Source organism: Marmota flaviventris, chromosome 3 (genome assembly GCF_047511675.1).
Source record: "Marmota flaviventris isolate mMarFla1 chromosome 3, mMarFla1.hap1, whole genome shotgun sequence".
In the NCBI taxonomy this organism is placed as follows: domain Eukaryota; kingdom Metazoa; phylum Chordata; class Mammalia; order Rodentia; family Sciuridae; genus Marmota; species Marmota flaviventris.
In genome coordinates, this window is record NC_092500.1 from 3,444,491 (window position 1) to 3,467,580 (window position 23,090).

At 60.4% G+C, this 23,090-nt stretch overlaps 1 protein-coding gene across 2 annotated transcripts in view; it reads left to right on the plus strand.

Annotated features, from left to right (window-relative positions):
- Positions 1-10,445: 10,445 nt before the first annotated feature.
- Celsr1 (cadherin EGF LAG seven-pass G-type receptor 1) overlaps positions 10,446-23,090 on the plus strand; it is a 119,748-nt gene continuing 107,103 nt past the window's right edge. For both annotated transcript variants that reach the window (XM_027954608.3, XM_027954609.3), the window contains exon 1: positions 10,446-14,046. In XM_027954608.3, coding sequence (XP_027810409.2) covers positions 10,446-14,046 — 3,601 coding nt within the window. The remainder of the gene's footprint in view (positions 14,047-23,090) is intronic.

The window sequence follows — 23,090 nt, forward strand, 5'->3', positions numbered from 1 at the left end:
GGCTCGAAGGGGAAATGATTGGTTGAGAGGCCTTGACCCGTCAGTGAGCTGACCCCCGATAACCGAGGGGTCGCTGGAGGCAGGTGTGTGCTGGAGGAGGGTCCCCGAGGACGTGCCTTGGGGGTGTGCATGGGCAGCTTCCCTGGGCCACACCTTCCCTCCGTGATGTCCGGCCTCACCTGGAGCCTGAGCAGTGGAGTCCGCTGTCCCTGGACTGAGACCTCTGGAACCGGGAGCCCCCAGAGCTCTCCCTCCTCTACACTGTGCCGGTCACAGCGACTCAACACCCGGAGACTTCAGCAAGTGTCCCCGAGACAGAGGTTGGCCGGGACCCCCGAGGACCTCCTGGGCTGGACGGGGCTGCTGGGCTACATCCTGCCCCATCCTGCCGGGTACTCAGCCTGGGATCCTGTCCGCACCGCTGCTCCTGGTCACTGCCCTGGGGATATCCCAGGGTCACTGCTGGGCTGCTCCTCAGGCTCTAGGTGGGCGCCCTGGATTCCATGGGGATCCTGACCTGGGCCCAGTACGTGAGTGGAACTGTCCCAGGGACACCCCCTTCTCTCACTGGAGGCAGAGTTCCAGGCCCTCTGGTCTCAGCCCCACTGCCCCTTGAGCCCAGCTGCCCAGCTGCCCTGGTGCCCGGCCTGGTTCCATGCGGCTCCCACAGGTCCTGATGGGTCAGCCTCGCTGGTCCCCCAGCCTTGGCCTCGCTGCCTAGAGGAGAGCCACACAGCCACACACCCTCAGCTGTGGTGGCCGCAGGTCCTGTGGGGGAGGTGGTCAGCTCTGCCCTGCTCGTCCTTGCTCTGCGCACAGATGGACACACCATAGGCTCTAGTGGGGTGGGATGGGGGCTTGAAGCCGCTGTGCTCACTAGAAGATTCCCCACCTTGACAGGAAACCATTCGAGACTCCTGACCAGAGGGACACAACGGGTGGCCAAGATGGAGCCTGGCACAGGTAGCAATGACGAGGGGTGGGCTTGGGCAGCAGAAGCCACCGGTGGGGGCATTTGCAAAGTTCTCTGGGGTGAGTGGCCAGGGAAAGAGTCTTGAGTCAGTTCCTGCTGTGTGACCCAGCCTCTCTGAGCTCTGCACCTGGTGGTATCGCCGTGATAAGAGGCTTCCATGGAGGTCAGTGCCCTCCTCGTCCACACAGGGGGGGACAGAGACAGCCTCCTGTGCTCCTCAGGGACACAGCTGCAGTGGCAGAGCTGGAACTCAGAGACAGGAAGCTTCTGCCGAGGGCAGCTGTCCACGGCGGCTCCTCACTGCCCAGCCCCCCTGGGGCCAGGGAGCAAGACCAAGGTGGGGATCGGATGCCTGTGAGACAGCGGGTCTTCAGGACCACGGTCCCCAGTAGGACCCCCACGGGATCTGCTGGCTGAGCCTCTCAGAGGTCCACCTGCCCCGCCCACTCTGAGCCCCACATCTTCTGGGGAGAACACCTCCTGGGCCCGTGCTCTGGGCACCACCCACGGTGGGCGTTTGTGTCCATGGTCAGTGGGTCCCGGCCCACACTGGCTCTCCTCCCGTCCCCCTGCCCTGACTGCACAGCTGACCGGCCAGAGCCCTCCACAGCCTGGCACCCAGCTGCGGCAGCAGAGGCCGGCTCCGCCTGCAGCCCCTGCCTCCCGGCGGCATCCCCGGCCCCTGTTCGCCCATTTCCCTCAGCAATACCCCTCCCACCCGCTCCCCCTGCCTGCCTACAAGCCCAGTCACCCTGGAAAGCTTTATCAGCTATCCCCCTCCTCACCAGGGAGACCTCACTTTCCCTTCAGGCCACCCTGGGCCTTGGTTTTACCCCACCAGATTTTCACTAGTGTCTGTGCGTGTCTGCCTCCCCCCAGAAACAGAACTCAGAAACAGGAGGCCAGCACGGGGCGTGGCCTCGACGGAACAAGGCAGCCTCTCCCCACTGGCCTCCAGGGAGCGTCACTCAGGAACCCTGGTGGAGGTCTGGGGGTCCCAGTGGAACCCTGCAGAAAGCCAGTCTTGGCAACGTTTCCAGCCTCCACTCTGGAACAAAGGCCCCGTTTCCTCCAAAAAAGATGGGCCAGGGTGACGAGGATGAACCCCGGGCACCTGCCTCCCATGACAGCACAGCCGCCTGCTCTGGCCGAGGCGTGTGCACTGGCTTCTCAGCAGAACCAGCTCCCACACAGTGGGGGACTTAGCGCCCCCAGAAGGGGAAAAGACAAGGGTCCCCGGGAACCTCCAGGAAGGAACGTGGCCCTGCCAAGACTGACTTCAGCCTCTGCAGCAAGCCCACGAGGCTGACCGCCCACCTAGGACCACGGTGGCCATCTCTAAAGGGTCAGCTACTGAGCTCGTGGGGTCTGTTACATCGGAGCAGCAACAAGTGCACCGCGCCTCCCGGGGGACACCGGCTCCCAGAGAGGAGAAGGACCTGCCCAGCCTACTGCCAGGCCTCCTGACCACTGCCCAGGGTCCCCGCCCGGCCCACCCTCCTTGGAGGACAGGACAGAGGCACCAGCAGACAGGCAGTGCCGGCCCTGAGAGGCCAGAAGCTGCGGAGCCCGTCGCTGTGCGGCCTCAGGGAGCTGGGGGCCGGGGCGGGGGGCTGTGTGCGGAAGCCAGGGAGCAACTGTGGCAGAAGTTGGAACTTGTAGGGAGCCAGTGCCCTGCCAAGAGCCCCCTGGGGTCCCCACGTCCCTGCAAAGCAGGTGGTGGCAGGCGCCCACGTCAGCCTGGGTCCAGAGAGCACCCAACACACGCCCTCGTCCCCGGAGGCCGGTTGGTGGCTCTGCCTATTTATAGAACCCTCATCCATCTTCCTGCCTTTGATCAGGGAGGGGCCGGGCTCCTAGGAGGCTGCAGATCTTGGCAGGCCCTGCCTCTGCGGCAGGGTGGCCGGGCTCCCCTCACCGGGGTGGGGCCAGCACTGGGGCTGGGGAGCACCAGCGGCAGATGGCCTCAGGCCACCTCAGGCTGACCGGCAAGGGAGGCTCCTGGTGGAAGGGCTTCCGTGGGCCCTTCTCCCCCGCAACTCTGGCAACCAGCCATCTTGGCGTCTGTGGCCCTGGGGCTGCTCTCCTGGGAAGCCACTCGGGTCTCGGGTCCTGGGTGCCCTCCCTCCCCCCACCCGCCATCGAAAGTCCAAGGTTCCCACGCTCCCTGGAGTTTGGGCTCCCTCCTTCAGAAGAGCCCCGCGCCCAGGCCCTGGGGGGGGCACAGAGGCGGCCAGCGCCTTCACTCCCAGGGTCAGCCCCTCCTGCTGGACGGTGTTCCATGCCCACCCCCACTCCCTCCGCGTGACCAGAGCCAGGAGGCCTGTGTTCTGTCCCCGACACGTCCCCGACACGTCCTCGAAGGGCAGCTGGACCCTGGGGGAGTGTGAGTGTCAGGGGCTGGGACTCCCGGGCTTCCTCAGCCGCTGCTCCCTGGACTCGAACCCTTCAAGGCATTGGCCTCCCTGCTCCGTGCCTTGTCCCCTGGGGCTGGACACCAGGGCTCTGGGAGGGGACTCTTGGAAAGGGGGAGGTGGAGCATCAGGACTGGCTGGCCGACTGTGACCGGGCGCTGCGCGGTTTTCTTTCTTCTTTCTAATTATTTGAAGAGATCCTAGATTTGGGCAAGGTCTTCGCCTGGCCTGAGTCTCGGGGTCCCCTTGACCGCTGTAGAGCCCCTGGGATAATCCTCCTTGCCCTCGAGCACCTGTCCCTGCCCCCACACCCAGGAAGGGTCTGAACATGGAGTAAGAAGTCAGCCAGGAGCGGGCACAGCCCTCCGGAAGGGGGGCGCACAGATGGGACTCCTGGGGGGACCCTGAGGCCTTTCCATCTCCGCCTCCCCCACGCCCCCCCCCCGGGCTGCCGCACACAGTAGGTCTCCTAACTGGGTCCCCAGGTGGGTCCTGATCTGACTCCCTCAGTTCCAAGGGGAGGCTTCCTGCGGAAGCACTGGAGGCGGAGGAAGGGACGGGACTCGCCATGCCACCAGGCCGCCTGCGAGGCTGCCAGACAGGGTGACCCTTGCTGTCTGATTCTTTCTCCCCTCAGGTCCCGCGGGCTTGCTCCCAAACTCCAGCCCCAAGCAGCCATTCCTGCACCCTTCATGGCTCGTCAGCCCAGGAGGCGGCACGAGCATGGCTCCCTGGCCTCTCCGCCACTTCCAGGAGCCAGGGTGCTGGTCTGGAGGCGCGGGCCTCAGTGCCACCCTCTGTCCTCAGCCCTCCCATCACGTCCCTGGGGGGCCTCACACAGCACTCTGCACGCACCCCGGTTCCAAACTCCTCCTGCCCCAGGGCCTTTGCAAGGACTGTGCTTCCTCAGCTGTCTCCCTCAGGCTCTCCCCTCCATGGTCTGGCCAGAGGCCTTCTCAGAGCACCACCCCACAGTCCTCCTGCCACTCTCTCTGTGCTCTTCTGCATGGTACCATTGAACCCAGGGACACTTTACCACCGAGCCTCTTCTGCAGCCCTTTTTATCTTTATCTAGTTTGCCAAGTTGCTGAGGCTGGTCTGGATCCTCCTGCCTCAGCCTCCCGAGGCCCTGGTGTTCCAGGGGAGCACCCCATGCCAGGCTCTCCCTGGGCTCTTCCTTGTCTTCTCTGTGGTGTGTCCCCTCACCCGTGTCTGTTCTCCCCCAGGACAGTAACCCTGGAGGACTCGGTGCTGCCCGTGTGCACCTTGGTCCTGAATGAGTATCCAGTGAATGAGGGAAGGCCAGCGTGTGGCGGTGGAAGCCAGGCCGAGGGGCTGTGGCCAGTTTGCCACCAGGGCTCCCTGAGCCGCCCAGCGAAGGCAGGATACGGCCCTGGCCAGGGGGGAGCCTGATGCTGGGGTGTGGCTGGGCACGTGGCTGTGGGGCGGCCGTCCTCCTGTCCAGAAGACTCGGGATGTGCCTGGAGCAGCCTGAAAGCAAGGCCCCTGGCCTCTCTGCCTCACTTGGTCATCCCGACTCAGGACAACCTGAGCGTCCCTCCCCGTGCCCAGTGAGGTCCGAGGAAAGTCCCCAGGGAAAGTCCCCTGCAAGCCATTGATGACAGCACGGTTGTAGCTACAATGCTAAAATATGAAAGTAAAGAAAAATTTCAAAAAAGTTTTCTGTGTGCAAGTTTGTCTCGCCTTTTCCCCCACCCAAAAGGAAGGGAGGTTTTCAAAATAATCAAAAAGGAGGAATCAAGCCAAAAACCCATTGACTGGAGGCTGGATAAACCAACCAGGGTGTATCCACAGCACGGAACATTACTGAGCCCGGAAAAGGAGGGATGCGTAATTTCATGCCCACTAGCGGCGGCGTGCGAGTCGGGCACTGCTAGAAAGCAGTCAGGCACAGAGGACGAGCCAGCGATTCTGAAACTCCTGGAAGAGGTGCAGCCACAGAGGCAGAGGGGGACCAGTGGTTTGTGGAGGCCGAGGGGGCGGGCCGAGGAGGTGGGGATGACTCTGGGTTTCTTTTTGGGTGATGAAAACGTTCTGGAATCTGATGGTGATCGTTGCACAACTTCGTGTATCTACCTGACAACCCTGAGCTGGGCCTTTAGGAAGGTCAGAGTTCATGGTTTATATAAAAAGGGAAGAGGATGAGTGTCGGGAGGGTGATCGGTCAGCAGTGCCCCACACTGACTGCATGATAGTGTAAGGGGTCGTGCAATACCAGCGGGAACAAGGACCGTGTTGGGCACGGTGGCCTTGGGGAGCCTGGGTGTTTCCACTTGGCTCTGTGGCCACCCAGCTGCGCCCCAAGTGCGGCAGCCAAGCCCTCGGGTGTTTGTGTTGGATTTGGTTCTCCTGGGGAGGGCTGGGAGCGCACTGCCCCCGTGAACTCCGTGCCCTCCTGGTCTTGGTTGGCTGCCAGGTCCCCAGTGGAACCGGGCACCCTCACCCTGCAGACAGCCAGGGGCTGAGCACATGGGCAGGAACACGGGCAGTGTGTTCAGGAGGCGTGTGGCTGGCACTGCCCAGGGCAGCAGGTGAGCTCAGAGTCCACACTCACAGGGTGTGCTGCTCTCAGCGCCAGGGCTGCGGGTGGGTCTCTGCCACCAGCCAGGGGTGGGTAGGTACTTTGGGGCAATCTTGCAGGGGTACACATGGCGTTTGGCCACTAGGGGTCAGTGTAGCCCCAACATGGGCCCCTTGCGCACTGGGTGCTTGGTGCTGGTGGGGGCGAGGGGCGCAAGGTGGGTGCTGTGCAGGTGAGGGGCACCTGTCTTCCCTCCCCACCCAGGCTGCCCACAGAGGCACGAGGGCAGTTCTGAACATGAGATCGGCACCTATCACCTGCCTTCACCCCGTTTCGGGTGGGCCTAGAGTTGAAGGGGCAGCTCCTGTGCATGCCAGCAGGGGTCCTGGAGCTCTCCAGAAGCCTCCTGGAGCTTAGACTGCCCCAGTGATGGGCACAGGTGGGTTGGGTGCTGGCATCTCAGAGTCACCTGAGGGAGCTGAGCCCCAGGGAGGGACTTCTCCAGGGCCCAGGGTGGCCACACTCTGCACAGGGGCAGGAATTGCGGCATTATTTGTTTCTGGACGGATTCTGGCACCTTTCAAGCAGAAGAATACTGTCCTTTCTTGTCATGGTGCTCTCCTGGTATCTCAGGGAGGTGCTGATGCAGGAGACGGACTCGATGAGGCTCCAAATCCCCCGGCCCCTCGCTTGGATCAACATCCTGATTAATTCAAGCCTCTGCTTTATTCCATGATTTAACTTCATGATTTTCCATGAGCCGGGCCCACCAAAGGTGGGGGCCTGGGAGGGGCCTCCACCTCTATTCCCTGGGGATCTTCCGAAAAGGGGCAGAGTGGAGCCCCGCCTGGACTCGCCCTGCTGGGTGGTTTCTTAGGGCTCCTCACTGTTTAAAGCCTGGCCCTGGAATGTGCTGTGTACCCAACAATTCTACGACTCACTGGGGTTCTGGTTGGAGCCCCTGAGAAAAAGCACTCTAAGTTCTCTTAGCTCACATATGACACTAAAAACCTAGAGTTTCTGCATTATTAAAATGAATTCTATTTTTTGGGGGGGGGCGGTATGGGGGATTGAACTCAGGGGCACTCAACCACTGAGCCACACCCCCAGCCCTATTTTGTATTTTATTTAGAGACAGGCTCTCACTGAGTTGCTTAGCGCCTTGCTGTTGCTGAGGTTGGCTTTGGACTCTTGATCCTCCTGCCTCAGCCTCCTGAGCTGCTGGGATTACAGGCCTGTGCCACCATCCAGCTTCGGTTTCTATTTTAAAAAACACTCGAGTTCATGTGAAACACTTCAGGCGGCTTGCAAAATAGAAATATCAGACCCGGTTCCCTGAGCTCCTGGGAATGGTGACAGCAGTGATTCCAGGCACATCAAACACCATGGGACAGGTGTGGAGGCACACACTTCTAATCCCAGTGACTTGGGAGGCTGAGGCAGGAGGATCTCAAGTTCAAGGCCAGCCTCAGCAACTAAGCAAGGCCCTAAGCAATGTAGTGAGGTCCTAAGCAACTTAGAGCGACCCTATCAAAAAATAAAAAGGCTGGGGATGTGGCTCAGTGGTAAAGCAACCCTGAGTTCAATCCCTAGGACAAAAAAGTCCCTTCAACCTAGTGTGGGTCCCTAAGTGAGAGTCAGTGAGTCAGTGGGGGGGCCCTGGTCCTTAGAGATGGTGGGCATGTCCTGCTTGGAGCCACCCCACGGCTCATCTAAGGAGAATGGTGGCCTGTGCTGGACGGGGCCACTCCGCATGCCATGTCCCTCCATGGAACCCCATGTTTCCCCTCCCCTCTGTGGGCCTCAGCTCCACTTTGTGTACGCATGCTGGTTGGACTGGACCCGTGCCCAGCACAGACCACTTGGGCCACTGGATAAACGCTACAGCTCCTGCTGCTCGCTCCCCGAGGAGCTGCTGTGCTGGGTAACAGCCGCAGAGAGATGGCGGGAGGGGAGAGGCTAGGGTCCACACAAGCCAGGCCTGCGCCAACCCCTTCATGCGGGGCCTCTCCCATCCTTCGCCAACACTGGGAATCCAGCACCTCGGTCACGTTCAGGCAGAATGAGAGGGCAGGTAGGCCTGCGCCAAGCTCACGCTAGTCCAAACGATGCCAACCACTTCAGATTTGTAATTTTACTTTATTTTTTGTGCTGGGGATCAACATCAGGGACTTGCTGGGCACACTGGTGCATGCCTGTAATCCCAGCAATTTGGGAGGCTAAGGCAGGAGGATCAAAGTTTGCAAGTAGTAAAACACCCCTGAGTTCAAGCCCCAGTTGTACACCCACACAAAGGAAAGAGAGAAACCAGGGCCTTGCACACACGAGGCACTCTGTCACTGAGCTTTCTGTCCTGTGGATGCCACCGGTCACCTTGCAGCCCCACCAAGCACGGCAGCCCATCTTTCTATAGCACCCCCTCCTCCCTTTAAAACTGTGGACTTAACATGGTGGACCCCACGCTTGCCTGCACCTGGGTGTGAATGGGATCCTCTTCTGTCTCTACCCTTTGCAGATCTCCTGTAAGTGAGGTTTGGCCATGTGTTCCTGTTTGGCCCCTAGGACCAGGAAACGGTGTCTGGGCTGTCCCTGTGGTTACCTTGCAGTCTGCAGGTGTCCTGTTCCAAGGAAAGCATGCCCACACCCGAACCCACTTGCTGTATTTGAATTCTGTTTATTTAAACCCACCCCACCCTATTTGAAACCCTATTACAAAATATGCACTCCTGCGGGTTCTCCCACTTTCCGCTCTCTCCACCCCCTTCAACCCAGCCCAAGTGTTCCTCCCGGGCCTCCAGGCCAGGGGTCCACACTGCCTCCTCAACCTGAACCCCGAGCTCCCCCCATGGGAGTCCAAGTCCAGGCCCTGGGCAGTCTGGGGGGGTCCTGGACCTGTCACATTAGGGGGTGGCCTTTCTCCCTCCCTCCACGCACACATTTCCGGGAAGGACTTGCCAGTGGAAACTCCCTGAATTAAAAAGGTTCCCACGTAACCCTACCTTAGGTCGCCACCGTTTCCAATGAGAGCGTAGGAGACACACATGTAGAAACCGGGCCCAGGCTCTAAGGGACCCTGTCTTGGACGCTGAGCTTGGGGCTGTGGCCCAGGAACTGGTCCAGGCGGGAGGTCTACCCCCTCCTCCACGTCCTACAGGCCCGCCCCTGAGGGGTGCCAAGCCCTAAAGCCTACACCTCTCATCCGGCCGCCCCCAGGGAGTCGCAGATCTAAGGCTCCCTCCCCGTCGTTCCCTGCGGGAGTGGGACGGTGTGTCTCACGCTGTCACAGGCTCTGCTCCGCAGGGACTGCCGGGGGTGGTAGCTGTTCCACCTGCCCACCCCGCCAGGAAGTGGCCCGCCGCCAGTGGCCTCCAGGGCCCTCATTCCCCAGCACTGCGCTTCAGGAGTAGCTGGTGGCCTGGGGACCGGACGACGAGTGCGCGAATGCGACAAGCTCGCCTCCGCTGTCCCCTCCGAATCCCCACCGGCAACCCAGGTTAATTTTCTTTTCTTTTCAATGTTGCACTTGAATCAAGTGGACTGAATCTGGTTAGCTGCGCTCTGGGTTTCAAAGTGCAGAGAACTTTGTGTGGGGGTCAAGCATGTCAGGCTCGGTTCGCGCCCGGTAGTAAATGTGTAACTGACCCCCCTCCCCCGCAGTCGCAGCTCTTAATGGGGGCTCCCGGCACCTGCGTCACTGTCCGCCCCGGGCCGAACCCGCGCGGCACTGGGGGCCACGGTCTCCGTGGATCGGCCCTACCAGGGTGGGGTGAGAGGCTTTGGACCGCTCCCGCGCGCCCGAAGAGCAGAGCCAGGCCGGGGGTCCCGGCTCCGCCTCTCTGCGCGCGGCTTCCTCGGCCCCGCCCCCGGGGAGGTCCGGTGGGGAGGCCGCCGGGGAGTGGGCCAGGTCCCCCGCCCAACCGGGCCGCGCCCCCGCGTCTCCATAGCGATCATCCCGGCTCGCACCTCGGGGCCGGCTCCCCCCGGGGTAGAACAATAAGCGGCTGGGCCGAGGGCGGGGCGGGGCCGGTCCAGGGGCGGGGAGAGCGCCGGCGGAGGGGCGCGGGCCCAGCGCACCGCCCAGGCAGCAGCCGGCCGCCAGGGTCTGCGAGGCGCGCTGCGGCGCGGCCCAGACCGCTCCAGAGCTCAGCCCCCGCCCCGCCTGGGCCCGCCCCGCTTCCCACGCCCGCCGGGCCGAGCCCGCGCCGGGGCCACCTGGAGCCGCCTGGAGCCGCTGCTGCCGCAGGTTGATGCGCGGCGCCCTCCCGGGACGGCGGAGGAGCCATCTTGAAACCAACTTCGCAAACTTTCGCAAAGTGCTTTCGAAGTGGAAGCTGCGGGGAAGGCCGGGCGCGTGGCCTCCGGTGTCACCGTCTGGGCCCCCGGGGAGGCAGGGTGCGGGTCGCTCCGAGGGCCCGGCACCGGGCGCGCGGGAGCCGCCCCCCGGCCACGCCGGGTGGATGCGGAGGTGCGCCGGGTGCATGGATTGTGCTCGGGCGCCCGGCTCGGGCTCCGGGCTATGGCGCCGTCGCCACCGCCCGTGCTGCCCGCGCTGGTGCTCCTGGCCGCCGCCGCCGCCGCCCTGCCGGCTCTGGGGCTACCAGCGGCTGCTTGGGAGCCGCGCGTGCCCGGCAGGGCCCGCGCCTTCGCGCTCGGGCACGGCTGGACCTACGCATTGGATGCTGCGCGCACGCCCCGGGCATTGCGGGAACTGCTGGACGTGAGCCGCGATGGGCTGCTGACCGGACGGCGGCGCGGGCTGGACGCGGGGCTCCGGGGATGCGCGCGATTGTTGGGGCGGCCGCTGCCGCTGCAGGTCCGTCTGGCCATGCCCGGCGCCCAGACGGCTCAGAGCCCGCTGCTGCTGGCGAGCACCCCCGGCCCCGGCTGCGGCTCCCGGCTGCGGCGCCGATCGGTTCCCGGCGCGGAGCTGCGAGCGTGGACACTGCGCTCGGTTCCTGGGCTCAGCAGGGCTATCTGCTTCCCGGATCCTGGCGGCAGCGCGGCTCCATTTCACTCGGTGCTCACAGTCCTTACCACCTTCCCCGCCTGCAGCTGCCCACCGCGACCTGGGTCCCGTTGCCCGCGCCGCCTCCTTTGCCTGCCGCAGGGCGACTCGGCCAGCCTGCGCTTCCTGTGCGCCCTGCAGCGTGCGGCCGGCGCCGTCCAGGTTGAGCAGGGTTTGGAGATGACCGCGGGGACGCCCTCAGCGTCGTCGCCGCCGCCGCCGTCTCCAATGCGGCCCCAGGCCAGGGCGGGAGCGGCGCGGCGGGCCCGGCGGGGCGCGGGCAGCAGCACGAGTCCGCAGTTCCCGCTGCCCAGCTACCAGGTGTCGGTGCCCGAGAATGAGCCAGCGGGTACATTGGTCATCGAACTGCGTGCGCTGGACCCCGACGAAGGTGAGGCGGGGCGCCTGACCTACCAGATGGAGGCGCTATTCGACGAGCGCTCCAATGGCTACTTCCTCATCGACTCTGCCACGGGCGCGGTGAGCACGGCCCGCGCGCTGGACCGCGAGACCAAGGACACTCATGTGCTCAAGGTTAGTGCCGTGGACCACGGCTCGCCACGGCGCTCGGCCGCCACCTACCTCACCGTTACAGTTAGCGACACCAACGACCACAGCCCGGTCTTCGAGCAGTCTGAGTACCGCGAGCGTGTGCGTGAGAACCTCGAAGTGGGCTACGAGGTGCTGACCATTCGTGCCACCGATGGTGACGCGCCCTCCAATGCCAATATGCGCTACCGCCTGTTGCAGGGTGCGGGTGGCGTCTTTGAAATTGATGCACGCTCGGGAGTAGTGCGCACCCGGGCAGTGGTGGACCGGGAGGAGGCGGCCGAGTACCAATTGCTGGTGGAGGCCAACGACCAGGGACGCAACCCAGGCCCGCTCAGCGCCACGGCCACGGTGCACATCTTAGTGGAGGACGAAAACGACAACTACCCTCAGTTCAGTGAGAAGCGTTATGTGGTTCAGGTGCCCGAAGACGTGGCGGTGAACACGGCTGTGTTGCGTGTGCAGGCCACTGATAGGGACCAGGGTCAGAACGCGGCCATCCACTACAGCATCATCAGTGGGAACCTGAAGGGGCAGTTCTACCTGCATTCTCTGAGCGGGAGCCTGGATGTGATCAACCCGCTGGATTTCGAGGCCATCCGGGAGTATACACTTAGAATCAAGGCCCAGGATGGGGGCCGGCCTCCCCTCATTAATTCCTCGGGGCTGGTCTCTGTGCAGGTGCTGGACGTTAATGACAACGCGCCCATCTTTGTGAGCAGCCCCTTCCAGGCTGCTGTGCTGGAGAACGTGCCTCTGGGCCATTCGGTGCTGCACATTCAGGCGGTTGATGCAGATTCCGGTGAGAATGCCCGTCTGCGCTATCGCCTGGTGGACACAGCCTCTGCTGCCCTGGGGGGCGGCAGTGCTGGCTCTGAGGACCCCACCTCCACCCTGGACTTCCCTTTCCAGATCCACAATAGCTCGGGTTGGATCACTGTGTGCGCCGAGCTGGACCGGGAGGAGGTGGAGCATTACAGCTTTGGGGTGGAGGCAGTGGACCATGGCTCGCCGCCCATGAGCTCTTCTGCCAGCGTGTCCATCACGGTACTGGATGTAAATGACAACGACCCAGTGTTCACCCAGCCCACGTACGAGCTGCGATTGAATGAGGATGCAGCTGTCGGGAGCAGCGTGCTGACCCTGCAGGCCCGCGATCGCGACGCCAACAGCGTGATCACCTACCAGCTCACTGGTGGAAACACGCGGAACCGCTTTGCGCTCAGCAGTCAGAGCGGCGGCGGCCTCATCACCCTGGCGCTGCCGCTGGACTATAAGCAGGAGCGGCAGTACGTGCTGGCGGTGACCGCGTCCGACGGCACGCGTTCGCATACCGCGCAGGTCTTCATCAACGTCACTGACGCCAACACGCACCGGCCGGTCTTCCAGAGCTCCCACTACACCGTGAGTGTTAGTGAGGACCGGCCGGTGGGCACCTCCATTGCCACCATCAGTGCCACCGACGAAGACACGGGGGAGAATGCCCGCATCACCTACGTGCTGGAGGACCCTGTGCCACAGTTCCGCATTGACCCTGACACTGGTACCATCTACACCATGACGGAGCTGGACTATGAGGACCAGGCCGCCTACACACTGGCCATCACTGCTCAGGACAACGGCATCCCTCAGAAGTCAGACACCACCTCCCTGGAGATCCTCATCTTGGATGCCAATGACAACGTACCCAGGTTTCTGCGAGATTTCTACCAGGGTTCTGTCTTTGAGGATGCTCCCCCATCTACCAGCGTCCTCCAGGTCTCTGCTACTGACCGGGACTCGGGCCCCAACGGCCGCCTGCTGTACACCTTCCAGGGCGGGGATGATGGTGATGGGGACTTCTACATTGAGCCAACCTCAGGTGTGATCCGTACCCAGCGCCGACTGGACCGCGAGAATGTGGCCGTGTACAACCTCCGGGCTCTGGCTGTGGATCGAGGCAGCCCTGCTCCCCTAAGTGCCTCTGTGGACATCCAGGTGTCTGTCTTGGACATTAATGACAACCCCCCTGTGTTCGAGAGGGATGAACTGGAGCTGTTTGTAGAAGAGAACAGCCCAGTGGGGTCGGTGGTGGCGAGGGTACGGGCCAGCGATCCCGACGAAGGCCCCAATGCCCAGATCATGTATCAGATCGTGGAGGGCAATGTGCCAGAGGTCTTCCAGCTGGACCTGCTGAGTGGGGACCTGCGAGCCCTGGTCGAGCTGGATTTTGAGGTCCAGAGAGACTATGTGCTGGTGGTGCAGGCCACATCGGCCCCGCTGGTGAGCCGGGCCACAGTGCGTGTCCACCTCCTGGACCAGAATGACAATCCACCCGAGCTGCCGGACTTTCAGATCCTCTTCAACAACTATGTCACCAACAAGTCCAACAGCTTCCCCACTGGTGTGATTGGCCGCATCCCAGCCCACGACCCCGACCTGTCGGACAGCCTCAACTACACCTTCCTGCAGGGCAATGAGCTGACCCTGCTGCTGCTGGACCCGGCCACGGGTGAGCTGCAGCTCAGTCGGGACCTGGACAACAACCGGCCGCTGGAGGCACTCATGGAAGTGTCTGTGTCGGGTGAGTGGCCGGGGGAGGAGGAGGGCCTTCCTGTGGGCTGCCTGGGGAGCTGCGGGGACCCGCCAAGGGCCCTGCTGGGCCTGCTAGGGCCCATTCAGGCAGGGCCTGGGCAATTCTTGGGGCCTGTGCTGCCTCTAGTTGCAGGTTGGGGGCATGCTGCCCGCCAGGCCAAGCAAGGGGGGGAGGCAGCACTCCGCTTTCCTCAGCAGTTTTGCCAGGAGCAGGCCTGGGCTTCTTCAAGTTCAAGTGCAGGCTTTCTCAGGGCTTTCCTCCAGTTGTGCTATTAAAACCTGGCCTCAGGGTTATCTGGGTCGTCTGGTGTGCTGAGTGATGTCCTTGAGTCAGCCGCTGCAGGCAGGGTTGTCTGAGGGATCAAAGGTCACTGCCTGCCCCATGTGCCAATTAGTCCCCGGGTGGGACCGTTGGAAATTGCTGATGTTCCCTGAGTCACCCTGTAATACGGCTGGAGTTCCCTTGGTCTGCTTTTCTGTCTCCTCCAGATAATAACAGCTCGGCTCACGTGTGTGTTCCCGCCTCTGTGTAGCTCTTTGAAACGTGTAACTCCGTTTGATCTTGGCTCCGGCTCTGGACGCGGGCTTGTAATTTGGGAGTTATTTCAGAGGCCGCCCATCTTAGTGGTGGATCCGGTATGAGAACCTTGCTTGCCTGCTCTGGGCTGGGGGGCAGAAGGGAGAAGCGTCTCAGCTCAGCTACCAGTGGCTTCCGCAGGCCCTGCATGCTGCTGACCCTGCACTTGCAGGGGCCCAGCCTGTGGTACCAAGGACAGGAGGACCATAGAGGGTGTGGGAATTGGGAGTCGTGGGGAGACAGGATTGGGCAGGGGATAGGGGACAAGGAAGGGTCCTCCGGTGGCTCTATGAGGTGGCCTGTCTGCCTACCCACCTGTGGATGTAGTCAGCTGGGCAGGCAGGTGGCCTTATTTATGAGACCAAGATCCTGCCCAGAAGGACCCTGTGGCCTTTAGGTCCCTGTTTAAATGATCACTGTGATACAGTGTTGCTGTGGGCGTCCTGTGCGAAATGAAAATTCACTTTGCAGAGTTTCCGCCGCTGGCTGTTTGTCGGTAGAGAGTTGGCATGGGACAGACGGTTCCTCACAGGATCTGGTCTCACAGGGTTGATTTTGAAGTCATGTGACACCTCAGCCTAGCTTCTGGCCACGAAGTCACCCTGTTGGTGACCACTTCAGGTTTTGTGATGCCGTGAAAGTGTGTAAAGCATACGGAACAGGCTCCAGGGGACAGACTGTCAACCAGACTGTGGGTACTCCTCGTGTACCGTGCACCCCCACGCCTCTTCATCTGATGGAGTGGAAAATTAGGCCTGTGTAGAAACAACTTGGCAAGATAGTAGGGTTGGGTGTATTTTTCAGGGGACACGGTGCGTTAGTGGGAGCAGGTGCGTGCTGAGACAGGGTGTTGTGTGGTGTCCACGGTGCGGGCCCCTGTGTGAGTAGAGAGCAGGGTTCAGGTGGATGCGGATTACCGAGGGCTCCCAGCAGGTGGGTGCGCAACCCAGGTCACCGCTGAGGGGAGGTGGAGGCTCCCCGCTGCGTCTCAACGGCCATTTCTGGCTGTGGGTCCTTGGCCAACTGGCCCTCAAGGAAATCTGGGGCTTGGTGCCCTGACACCCCCACATGACAGTTACCTTAGGCTGGTCTCTGGCTGTAAGGAGCTTTCCAAACTCTCGCAGTCACATTGTCATTTGTTCCTGGGTGACACTGAGGTAGGTGCACAGGTGCTGAGTGACCTTCGCAGGGCTGTGCAGCCAGTGATGGGGCACCAGGATGGGAATGAAGCCAGCCGCCCCTCACGCCCCCCTCTCCTACCTTGGGAACAATTCTGAGGAATCCAAAGCTGGATGACTCCAGGCCAGGTCAGAAGCTGTGTGAGGTAGTCATGTTGGTGTGCTGTGTGACCCTCAGGCCATGGACACTATTTACTGCCCCCAAGAAGCTACTCACAGGAGATTGAGACCCGCAGGTCCTAATGGCAGATTCCTGTGGGATCCAACCAATCCCAGTAGCCTCCAGACTCTGGCTTTGTAAGGAACCCTGCGGGAGGCTGTTGATTCAAGCTGAAACCACTTTCAGTGAGGTGCAATTGTCAGCGCAGGCTTTACAGCCTACCCTAAAGTCTTTGATGCATTATTACTGCCCTGGAGGCTCTGGGCAGGAAGGCCAGCCTGGGTAGTTCTGGGCCAGGGCCCCGGGCATGCGCTAGAGGGGGGCAGCTCCCTGCAGCCTGGCCTGGGGATCATCTTCATTCTCCAGGGATAGCAATGATGGTGTTGGGTTGCCCCCAAGGACAAAACACTTTTTGGGAAAAAATGTAATTTTTTCCCCTGGTCCTAGGGATGGAACCCAGGGCCTTGCACATGCTAGGGGAGTGTTCTACTGCTGATTGATACCCCAGCCCCCACCTTGAAAATTTTTGAAGTCTGAATATAGTGAAATTCAGATAGCTGCCATCTTTTAAATACCATTAGCTATTAAGATGTTCATTTCATAGGTGACACTTTTGAATGAGGTTTTCGATTTCTGTGGCTGGGATTTTTTTCTCATGAACGTTTATAAAAGCTGCGTGTGTTTTTCAAAGTCGTGTGCCTGGGAACCTGATGCAAAACTCCAGCATGGCCCCTTGCCGACGTTGGTCTTTTAGTGACGCTGACATTTTTAATGCACCTGGAACATGTGGGTGCCTGTGGGTGGGTTCTTAAGCTGTGTGCATCACAGAACTTGGCAGCCGTGGAAGGTAACGTCCCCACGTCTCCCACGGTGCAGGTGTGTGGCAGTGTCACGGGGCAAAACTGGTTGGTCGGTGAGTCATTCACATGTGTCAGAAAATGTTGGAACTCAGCGAAATAATACGACTGGGAATCTGTGTGCCGTTTGCTCTGGTGGGGAGTGGACGGTCCTGGAGGTGGGTAAAGTTTTAAAGGTATTGGCCTAGTTAAATGCAGGATATCACAGGGACTTTTAAACAGCAGGTTACAAACAAGGAAGTCGGGCTGCCTGCTGTGCCAGGCGCGGCCTGGATGGGAGGTATTACATTTCCCCGAAACTCGCAGTTGGCAGAGGTTGGTGGTCTTGAATCGCCTCAGTGGTCGAGCTGGATTCTCTGAGGGACAGAAACCATGGGCCACTTTTGGCGACTGGTTAGCCATTTAAAGGCTCTGACGGCTTTGGAGAACAGCCACTTGCTCATACGTTTTAGAAGCAGGAGTGACTTTTAACTTACCGAGCATCCATTGTGCACAAGGCCCAAGAGCCCTTTTGAGGCCCCAGAGAGCCAGCGTGGCCCTGGCCATACACAGATTGCTGACTTCAGTGGCAGGGGTGGGGGGGGTGGGAATTTGTGCCAACGTGGGGGTGTGAGGTGAGCGGCTTGCAGGGAGACCAGAGGTGGAGGGATCCCTTGAGCCAGGAGCGATCTACCATGTTCTGTAGGACCTGCTGGGGACAGTGTTGTGGTTGCTGACGGGCTGGTCTCTGGGCTGAGAACACAGAAAGCAGGGCCAGGTGCTTGGCCCCTGGTGAGGTTCCCGTGAAGCATGGGTGAACAGGGAAGCACTTGCCAGCCTAGACGGTCAGATTCGGTGGCAGTGGCGGGGTCATGGCGTGACCGGGGACTGTCCTCCCGGGCCACATTCGAGTCTTGGCTGCCACCTCCTGATGTGGATGGACCTGGCATTACTCCCATCTGAAATGGGCACACCAAGGAAGCACTGGGGACACCTGCGTATGGTGGCAACTGTGCTCCCATTCATAGGACCAAAGGGTCTGTGGGAGGCCAGAACAGGACTGACCACATGGGGAAGAGCCCGAGGGGGGCTCCTGAAGGAGGCCCCTTCCTGAAGGAGGTCCCTGGGGTTGGGGAGCCTGAGGACAGGTGCTGGCGCCTTGTGAGAGGCGGGGAGGGGAGCTGGGAGCTCCCTGGGCTCCAGCATCCTGGCCCGCCCTGCGACACCACTGCTCCTGCAGGTGCCTCCTAATTGGGTACCAGCAGCCTCTGGGCCTCTTTGGAGTTGGGGTGGGCATTGTTCCAGGGTCTCTCAGGCCTGCTGTGGCCAAGCCCTGTGTAGCTGGGGGGGGCTGCTGGTAGCTGCTTCTCTGAGTCTTTGGGCCTGGAGGGGGCGGGGAGCAGAGGCCGTGGGAGCAGGGCCCTGGGAGGCAGGAAGGGGTGCAGGTCCACGGGGGCCTGACGTGCCATGGCCGGGCGCCCAGCAGCACCAGGTGAGGTGAGGGGCAGGAGGGGGCTGCTGAAGTCACCTGGGTGGTGGCTGGTGTTCTTGGTGGCTCTGGAGCTCTGTGGAGGACCTGTGTCACCGTCGAAGAGTCTGCTTGGTTTGAGCTGACGTGTAGGCCTACCCGATGGCAGACACCGGTTGAGGAGCGGGATAGGTGGAAGGTGGGGCCCCTGGCAGCAGCGTCTGGGCCTGGGGCGTGTGTATGGCCGGGTGCCACAGGCCTCTGTCCCTGCCAGCGCTGAGATCCAAACAGAGGTAGATGTTATCTTGTGGGGCAGAGCATGTGGAAAGTATGCACAAGTTTGGCCAGGTGTTCGCTGTTCACAGCCCGCGGGAAATAGTTTTCTGTGGTTTTCCTTAGTGTCCTCTAACCCGAACACAGGTTCATGTCAGTGTCCAGAATCAGGTCCCCGAGTACCGGGAGGCGTCCCTTTAGATCAAGGGGCCCTTTAGGTCACACTCCCTGGTCTTCCTGGTACTTTCCGGTGTTCTTTTTGGAAGGGTGCTGGGTCCACCCCAGGAAACACGGGGGGTTGGGTTCTAGGCTGTGAGGGTCCCAGGGACAAACTCATGCCAGTGGCTGCTCCTTCCTGCAGGGTGACCCCCACCCCCACCCCCACCCCGGCTGCCTCTGCTCCCCGCGGGCCAGGGGCCTGGCTCTCGGGAACACTTGGCAAATATTTGTTGTAGGTTATTTCTGGAATGAGCTGGGTGGGGTCACCCAGAGGCATGGGGCCCTGCCAGGGGATCCAGAGACACCCCCAAGAGCCATCTTCAGTCCCTCCCTCCGTGTTGGGGGACATGCCCTGGGGCAGGGGATGGGCCTTTTTCAGGAAACTCCACAGTTGGATTCTCACACTCTTGCTTCAGGTGAGAACCTGTGCGTACCTGTGATCCGTCCAGTTTTCGAGATGTGACATTCCACAGCTGGGAGAAGCCCCACTTGGCCAGGTGTTGCTGCTGTCACTCTAGTGTCTGTCTCTTGGGGTCCTGGATGGAGGCCAGGGCTTCTGTCACTCGACACGTACCCCTGCTTTCAGGCAGATCATGCAGGAAAGCACCTTCCTCCAGCCACCCCCAATGCACTGTTTTAACCCCGTCTGGGGACGCGAGGAAGTGTGCTGGGGACCTTGAGAGCTGGGGGCCTTTTGGGGGCTGGGAGTGTATCCTGAACTGTGGCCCTCCTGGAAGCAGGGAGGGCTGCTGGCCCTGGGTTCACAGGGCTGTCCTGCAGAGGTCAAGATGTCAGACGTATGCACCCTCTGTGGAGAGTCACAACCGGGAGCTGTTGGAACAGGTGGTTTGTCACTGCGGGGGGAGTGCAGGGGGCTTTGCAGCTGCTTTTCCTGGGACACTGTGGACAAAGGTGAACTTTGGACGAGCAGGTGACCCTAGGTTCCTGGGCTTTGCCATCCAGGTGGAAGCACCCCCATTTTCCAGACCAGGAAGTGGGGCTCCAAGGGAGCCAGCGGTGCCCAGGTCAGCGGTGCGCACAGCAAGCGTTAGCAGCTGCTCCTGGCCGCCATCCTGCCCTTGCATCTGGATCCTCAGTCCTGCTTCTCTGTAGCCCAGGAACCCCTCTGTGGGGTGTTTGGGCAGTTCCTGGGCCCCACCAGGCGGGCTGTTCTGGCCAGGCGTCGTGGGTGCTATTGCTGCCTGCCTGGGTTGTGGTCTGCCCACTATCTGGGCACCTGCTCGGGGTCTGCCTGCATCATCCCACAGAAACCCATTGTCAGGCACAGAAACTGAGGTTGGAAGGCAGAACCAGGCCCAGACCTGTGCGTCTAGTGCTCTAACCACAGTGTCCACTGCTCACTGATGGCTAGGCCACAGAGGGGCTACTGTGACAGCCCAAGGCCTTGGGCACAGGCTCAGGGATTCTGGGCATGGAGCCCAGTGTGAGCCACCACCAAACAGGAAGCAGGAGGGCGGAGAGTCCTGTGCACGTGGTGCCTGTGCTGCTGGCTGCCCCGGGGTGTGTCTGCAATGCTGGGCGGGGGTAACAGGGGGTTGGGGGATCTCGGGGAGTTGTCTCTGTCCCTGTGGGTCTCTGTGTGGAGCTGTTGTGGATGCTGGTGTGTGCAGGGCAGGTGGGCACCAGGTGCAGGAAGGTGAGCCCCTGCCCTGTGTGGGGCGGCCCTTAGGAGTCAGCAGGGCTGCTTCTGGGGTCCGGGGAGGCAGATACCAGGTGAGGCGTCTAGGCTGAGCAGGGGCGGAGCCGGGCTCTGAGGGCCTTCCAGATGCAGAGCCCAGCCGCCACTGACAGGGAGCTGCCTCCCGCCCCGCCTCGCACCCTCCCTTCGGCCATCTATATATCCGTCAGAAATTTTCCTTCTTTATCATAGTCTATTTCCACTCCCAGTTCTGCATTTGTTTTTACAGTTTCAGAGCTTTTTCATATCTAATCTAAATGACACTCAGCTAAGGTAAACTAACAGCGACTAATTCAAATAAAATCCTGCTCTGTGTTAGCATTGGGAGATAAGAACTCCCTTGCAGGGCAGTAACCGCTGATCAGCCGGCTGATTGCGCACAGTCAGCGTGAGGCTGGCCAGCTGCTGTGCAGCTCTACCGCCGGACACCGCTGGGCACGGCCATGGGCCAGCAGCCGTTCTTACATGTGCTGTGACGCTGACATGGATGCCCGCTAGCTCTCTGAGAGAGCATGAGGTTTCACCGGGGCTTGGCCTGGGTTGGGCCCTCCCAGCTGCCCACTGCTGATTGCCTGACTCCAGGTAAGTCCAGCCCCCTCTGGGCCTGATGGGGAAGGACCAGAATCTCCCAGGACCTCTCTTTACTTTCCCAAGGTTTGAATTTTTTTAGGTACAGGATTGGAAACGCAGACGTCCAGCCAGGAGGTGGCTGTGGTTTTTACTCTCTTCCTCTTGCCTATGTACCTTACAGGTGCTGAGAAATCATCTCATTTAAAAACCGTCACGAAGCTGAGTGTGTGGCACTTGCCTGTGATCCCAGCCACCTGGGAGGCTGAGGCAGGAGGATTGCACGTTTGCAGCTATCCTGGGCAACTTAGACCCTGCCTCAAAATAAAAAATAAAAAGGAAAAAAAGTAAATAAATAAAAAGGGCTGGGGATGTAACTCAGTGGAAGAGTGCCCCTGGTTGTTTGGTTCCTGGAGCTGAAACATTTGTAAATTGTGCGTCTGTTAAGGGATTAATATCCAGAGTATATAAAGAACTCCCACAATTCAATAAGAAAACAACCTGAGATTCAAAAATGGGTAAATGGCTCCAATAGACATTTCCCTAAGAAATACAAATGGCCAAGAAGCACATGTGAAGATGCTCAGCATGGCTCCTCCTTAGGGAAATGCAAATCAAAACCACAGGGAGGTGCCACCACTGGGGCACAAGGAACAGCAGGCTTCCAGATCAGCGGACTTCCCGTGGGATCTGGTAGCCTGCTTCTGAGCACGTTCCCCAGAGAATGAGGAGCAGGTTTTGAAGAGGTAGTTGTGCACCGTGTTCAAGGCAGCATTGTTCGTGATGGTCAAAGGTGGGAGCAGGGCTGGGCTGGGGCTCAGCGGTGGAGCGCTTGCCTGGCATGTGTGAGGCCCTGGGTTCGATTCTGTGCACCACAGGTAAATAACTAAATAAAGGTCCATTGGCAACTAAAAAAAAAAATAAACCAAGGTGGAAACAACCCAGCATCCATCACAGGGCGGGGTGAACCAATGTGGTCCACCCACTCAGCGCCTTCAGAAGCAGGTGTGTAGTTAGCTTTTTGTCTCTGTGACCAAAATACCTCAACAGAAAAAACTTAGAGGAGGAGAGGTTTCTTTGGGGCTCATGTTTTTTAGATGTTCCATCCATGGTCCATGGTTGGCTGACTCTGTGGCTCTGGATCTGAGGTAAGGTAGAACGTCATGGTGGAAGGCAACTTCTCACTCATGGCAGCTGGTAAAGAGAGAGTGGGTGGGGGAGAGAGAGAGAGGAGCCAGGGACAAGATATAGTCCAAGGCCACACCCACAATGACCTGCTCCCTCAGCTGTGCCCCGCCTGCCTGCAGTCACCACCTAATAGTCCTTCAGATCATCAGTCCACCGTATGATCAGTCCACTGGCTCTCCTAATCATTTTGCTGCTGAACTTTCTGCATTGCCTAACTCATGAGCTTTTGGGGGAACACCTCCCTTCCAAGCCGTAACAGGCAGAACACTCATACCTGGTGTGACGTGGTGAGCCTCAAGGACATTCTGCTCAGGTGAAATGAGTCAGACAAGAGAAGGACCTGGGAGCCCATTTCTGCAACGTGAGTGGAGGAGAGTCACAGTGACAGAGAGCCCCAGGTAGTTCGGGGTCTGGGGGATCAAACTGTCGTACACCTCAGGTGGCGGAGGCGTGGGGGTGGGTCCTCTGCTGTGGGGTTTCAGGTACGGTTTTGACCAGAGCATGAGTGGCCGAGCAGCCCCATCATCCTGAGTCCCGAGGCCAGTGCCCGCCTCTGGGGTTCTCCTCCCGGGCTGAGGTCTCTTCATTCTGCACATTCTTGCACAAACTCTTGACCCACTTCCTGTCATCCTAAACAGCCAAGGGGACACACTCTTCAACATAAGTTCTTTTGTGCCTGGTATGTGGATAAGGTCTCTGGTTGTTTAGCTGCATGGAGAGAGCTCACAGAGAAGCATGTTCCTTGGGAGCCTGGGAGAGAGCAGGGACTGTGTAGAGGCACCCATGTGGATGAGGGGCTCCTCAGCTTGCTGCTGTGTCTGGGACCTCCAGCTTAGGGACAGGTGTTCCTGGATCTTTGGTGTCCCAA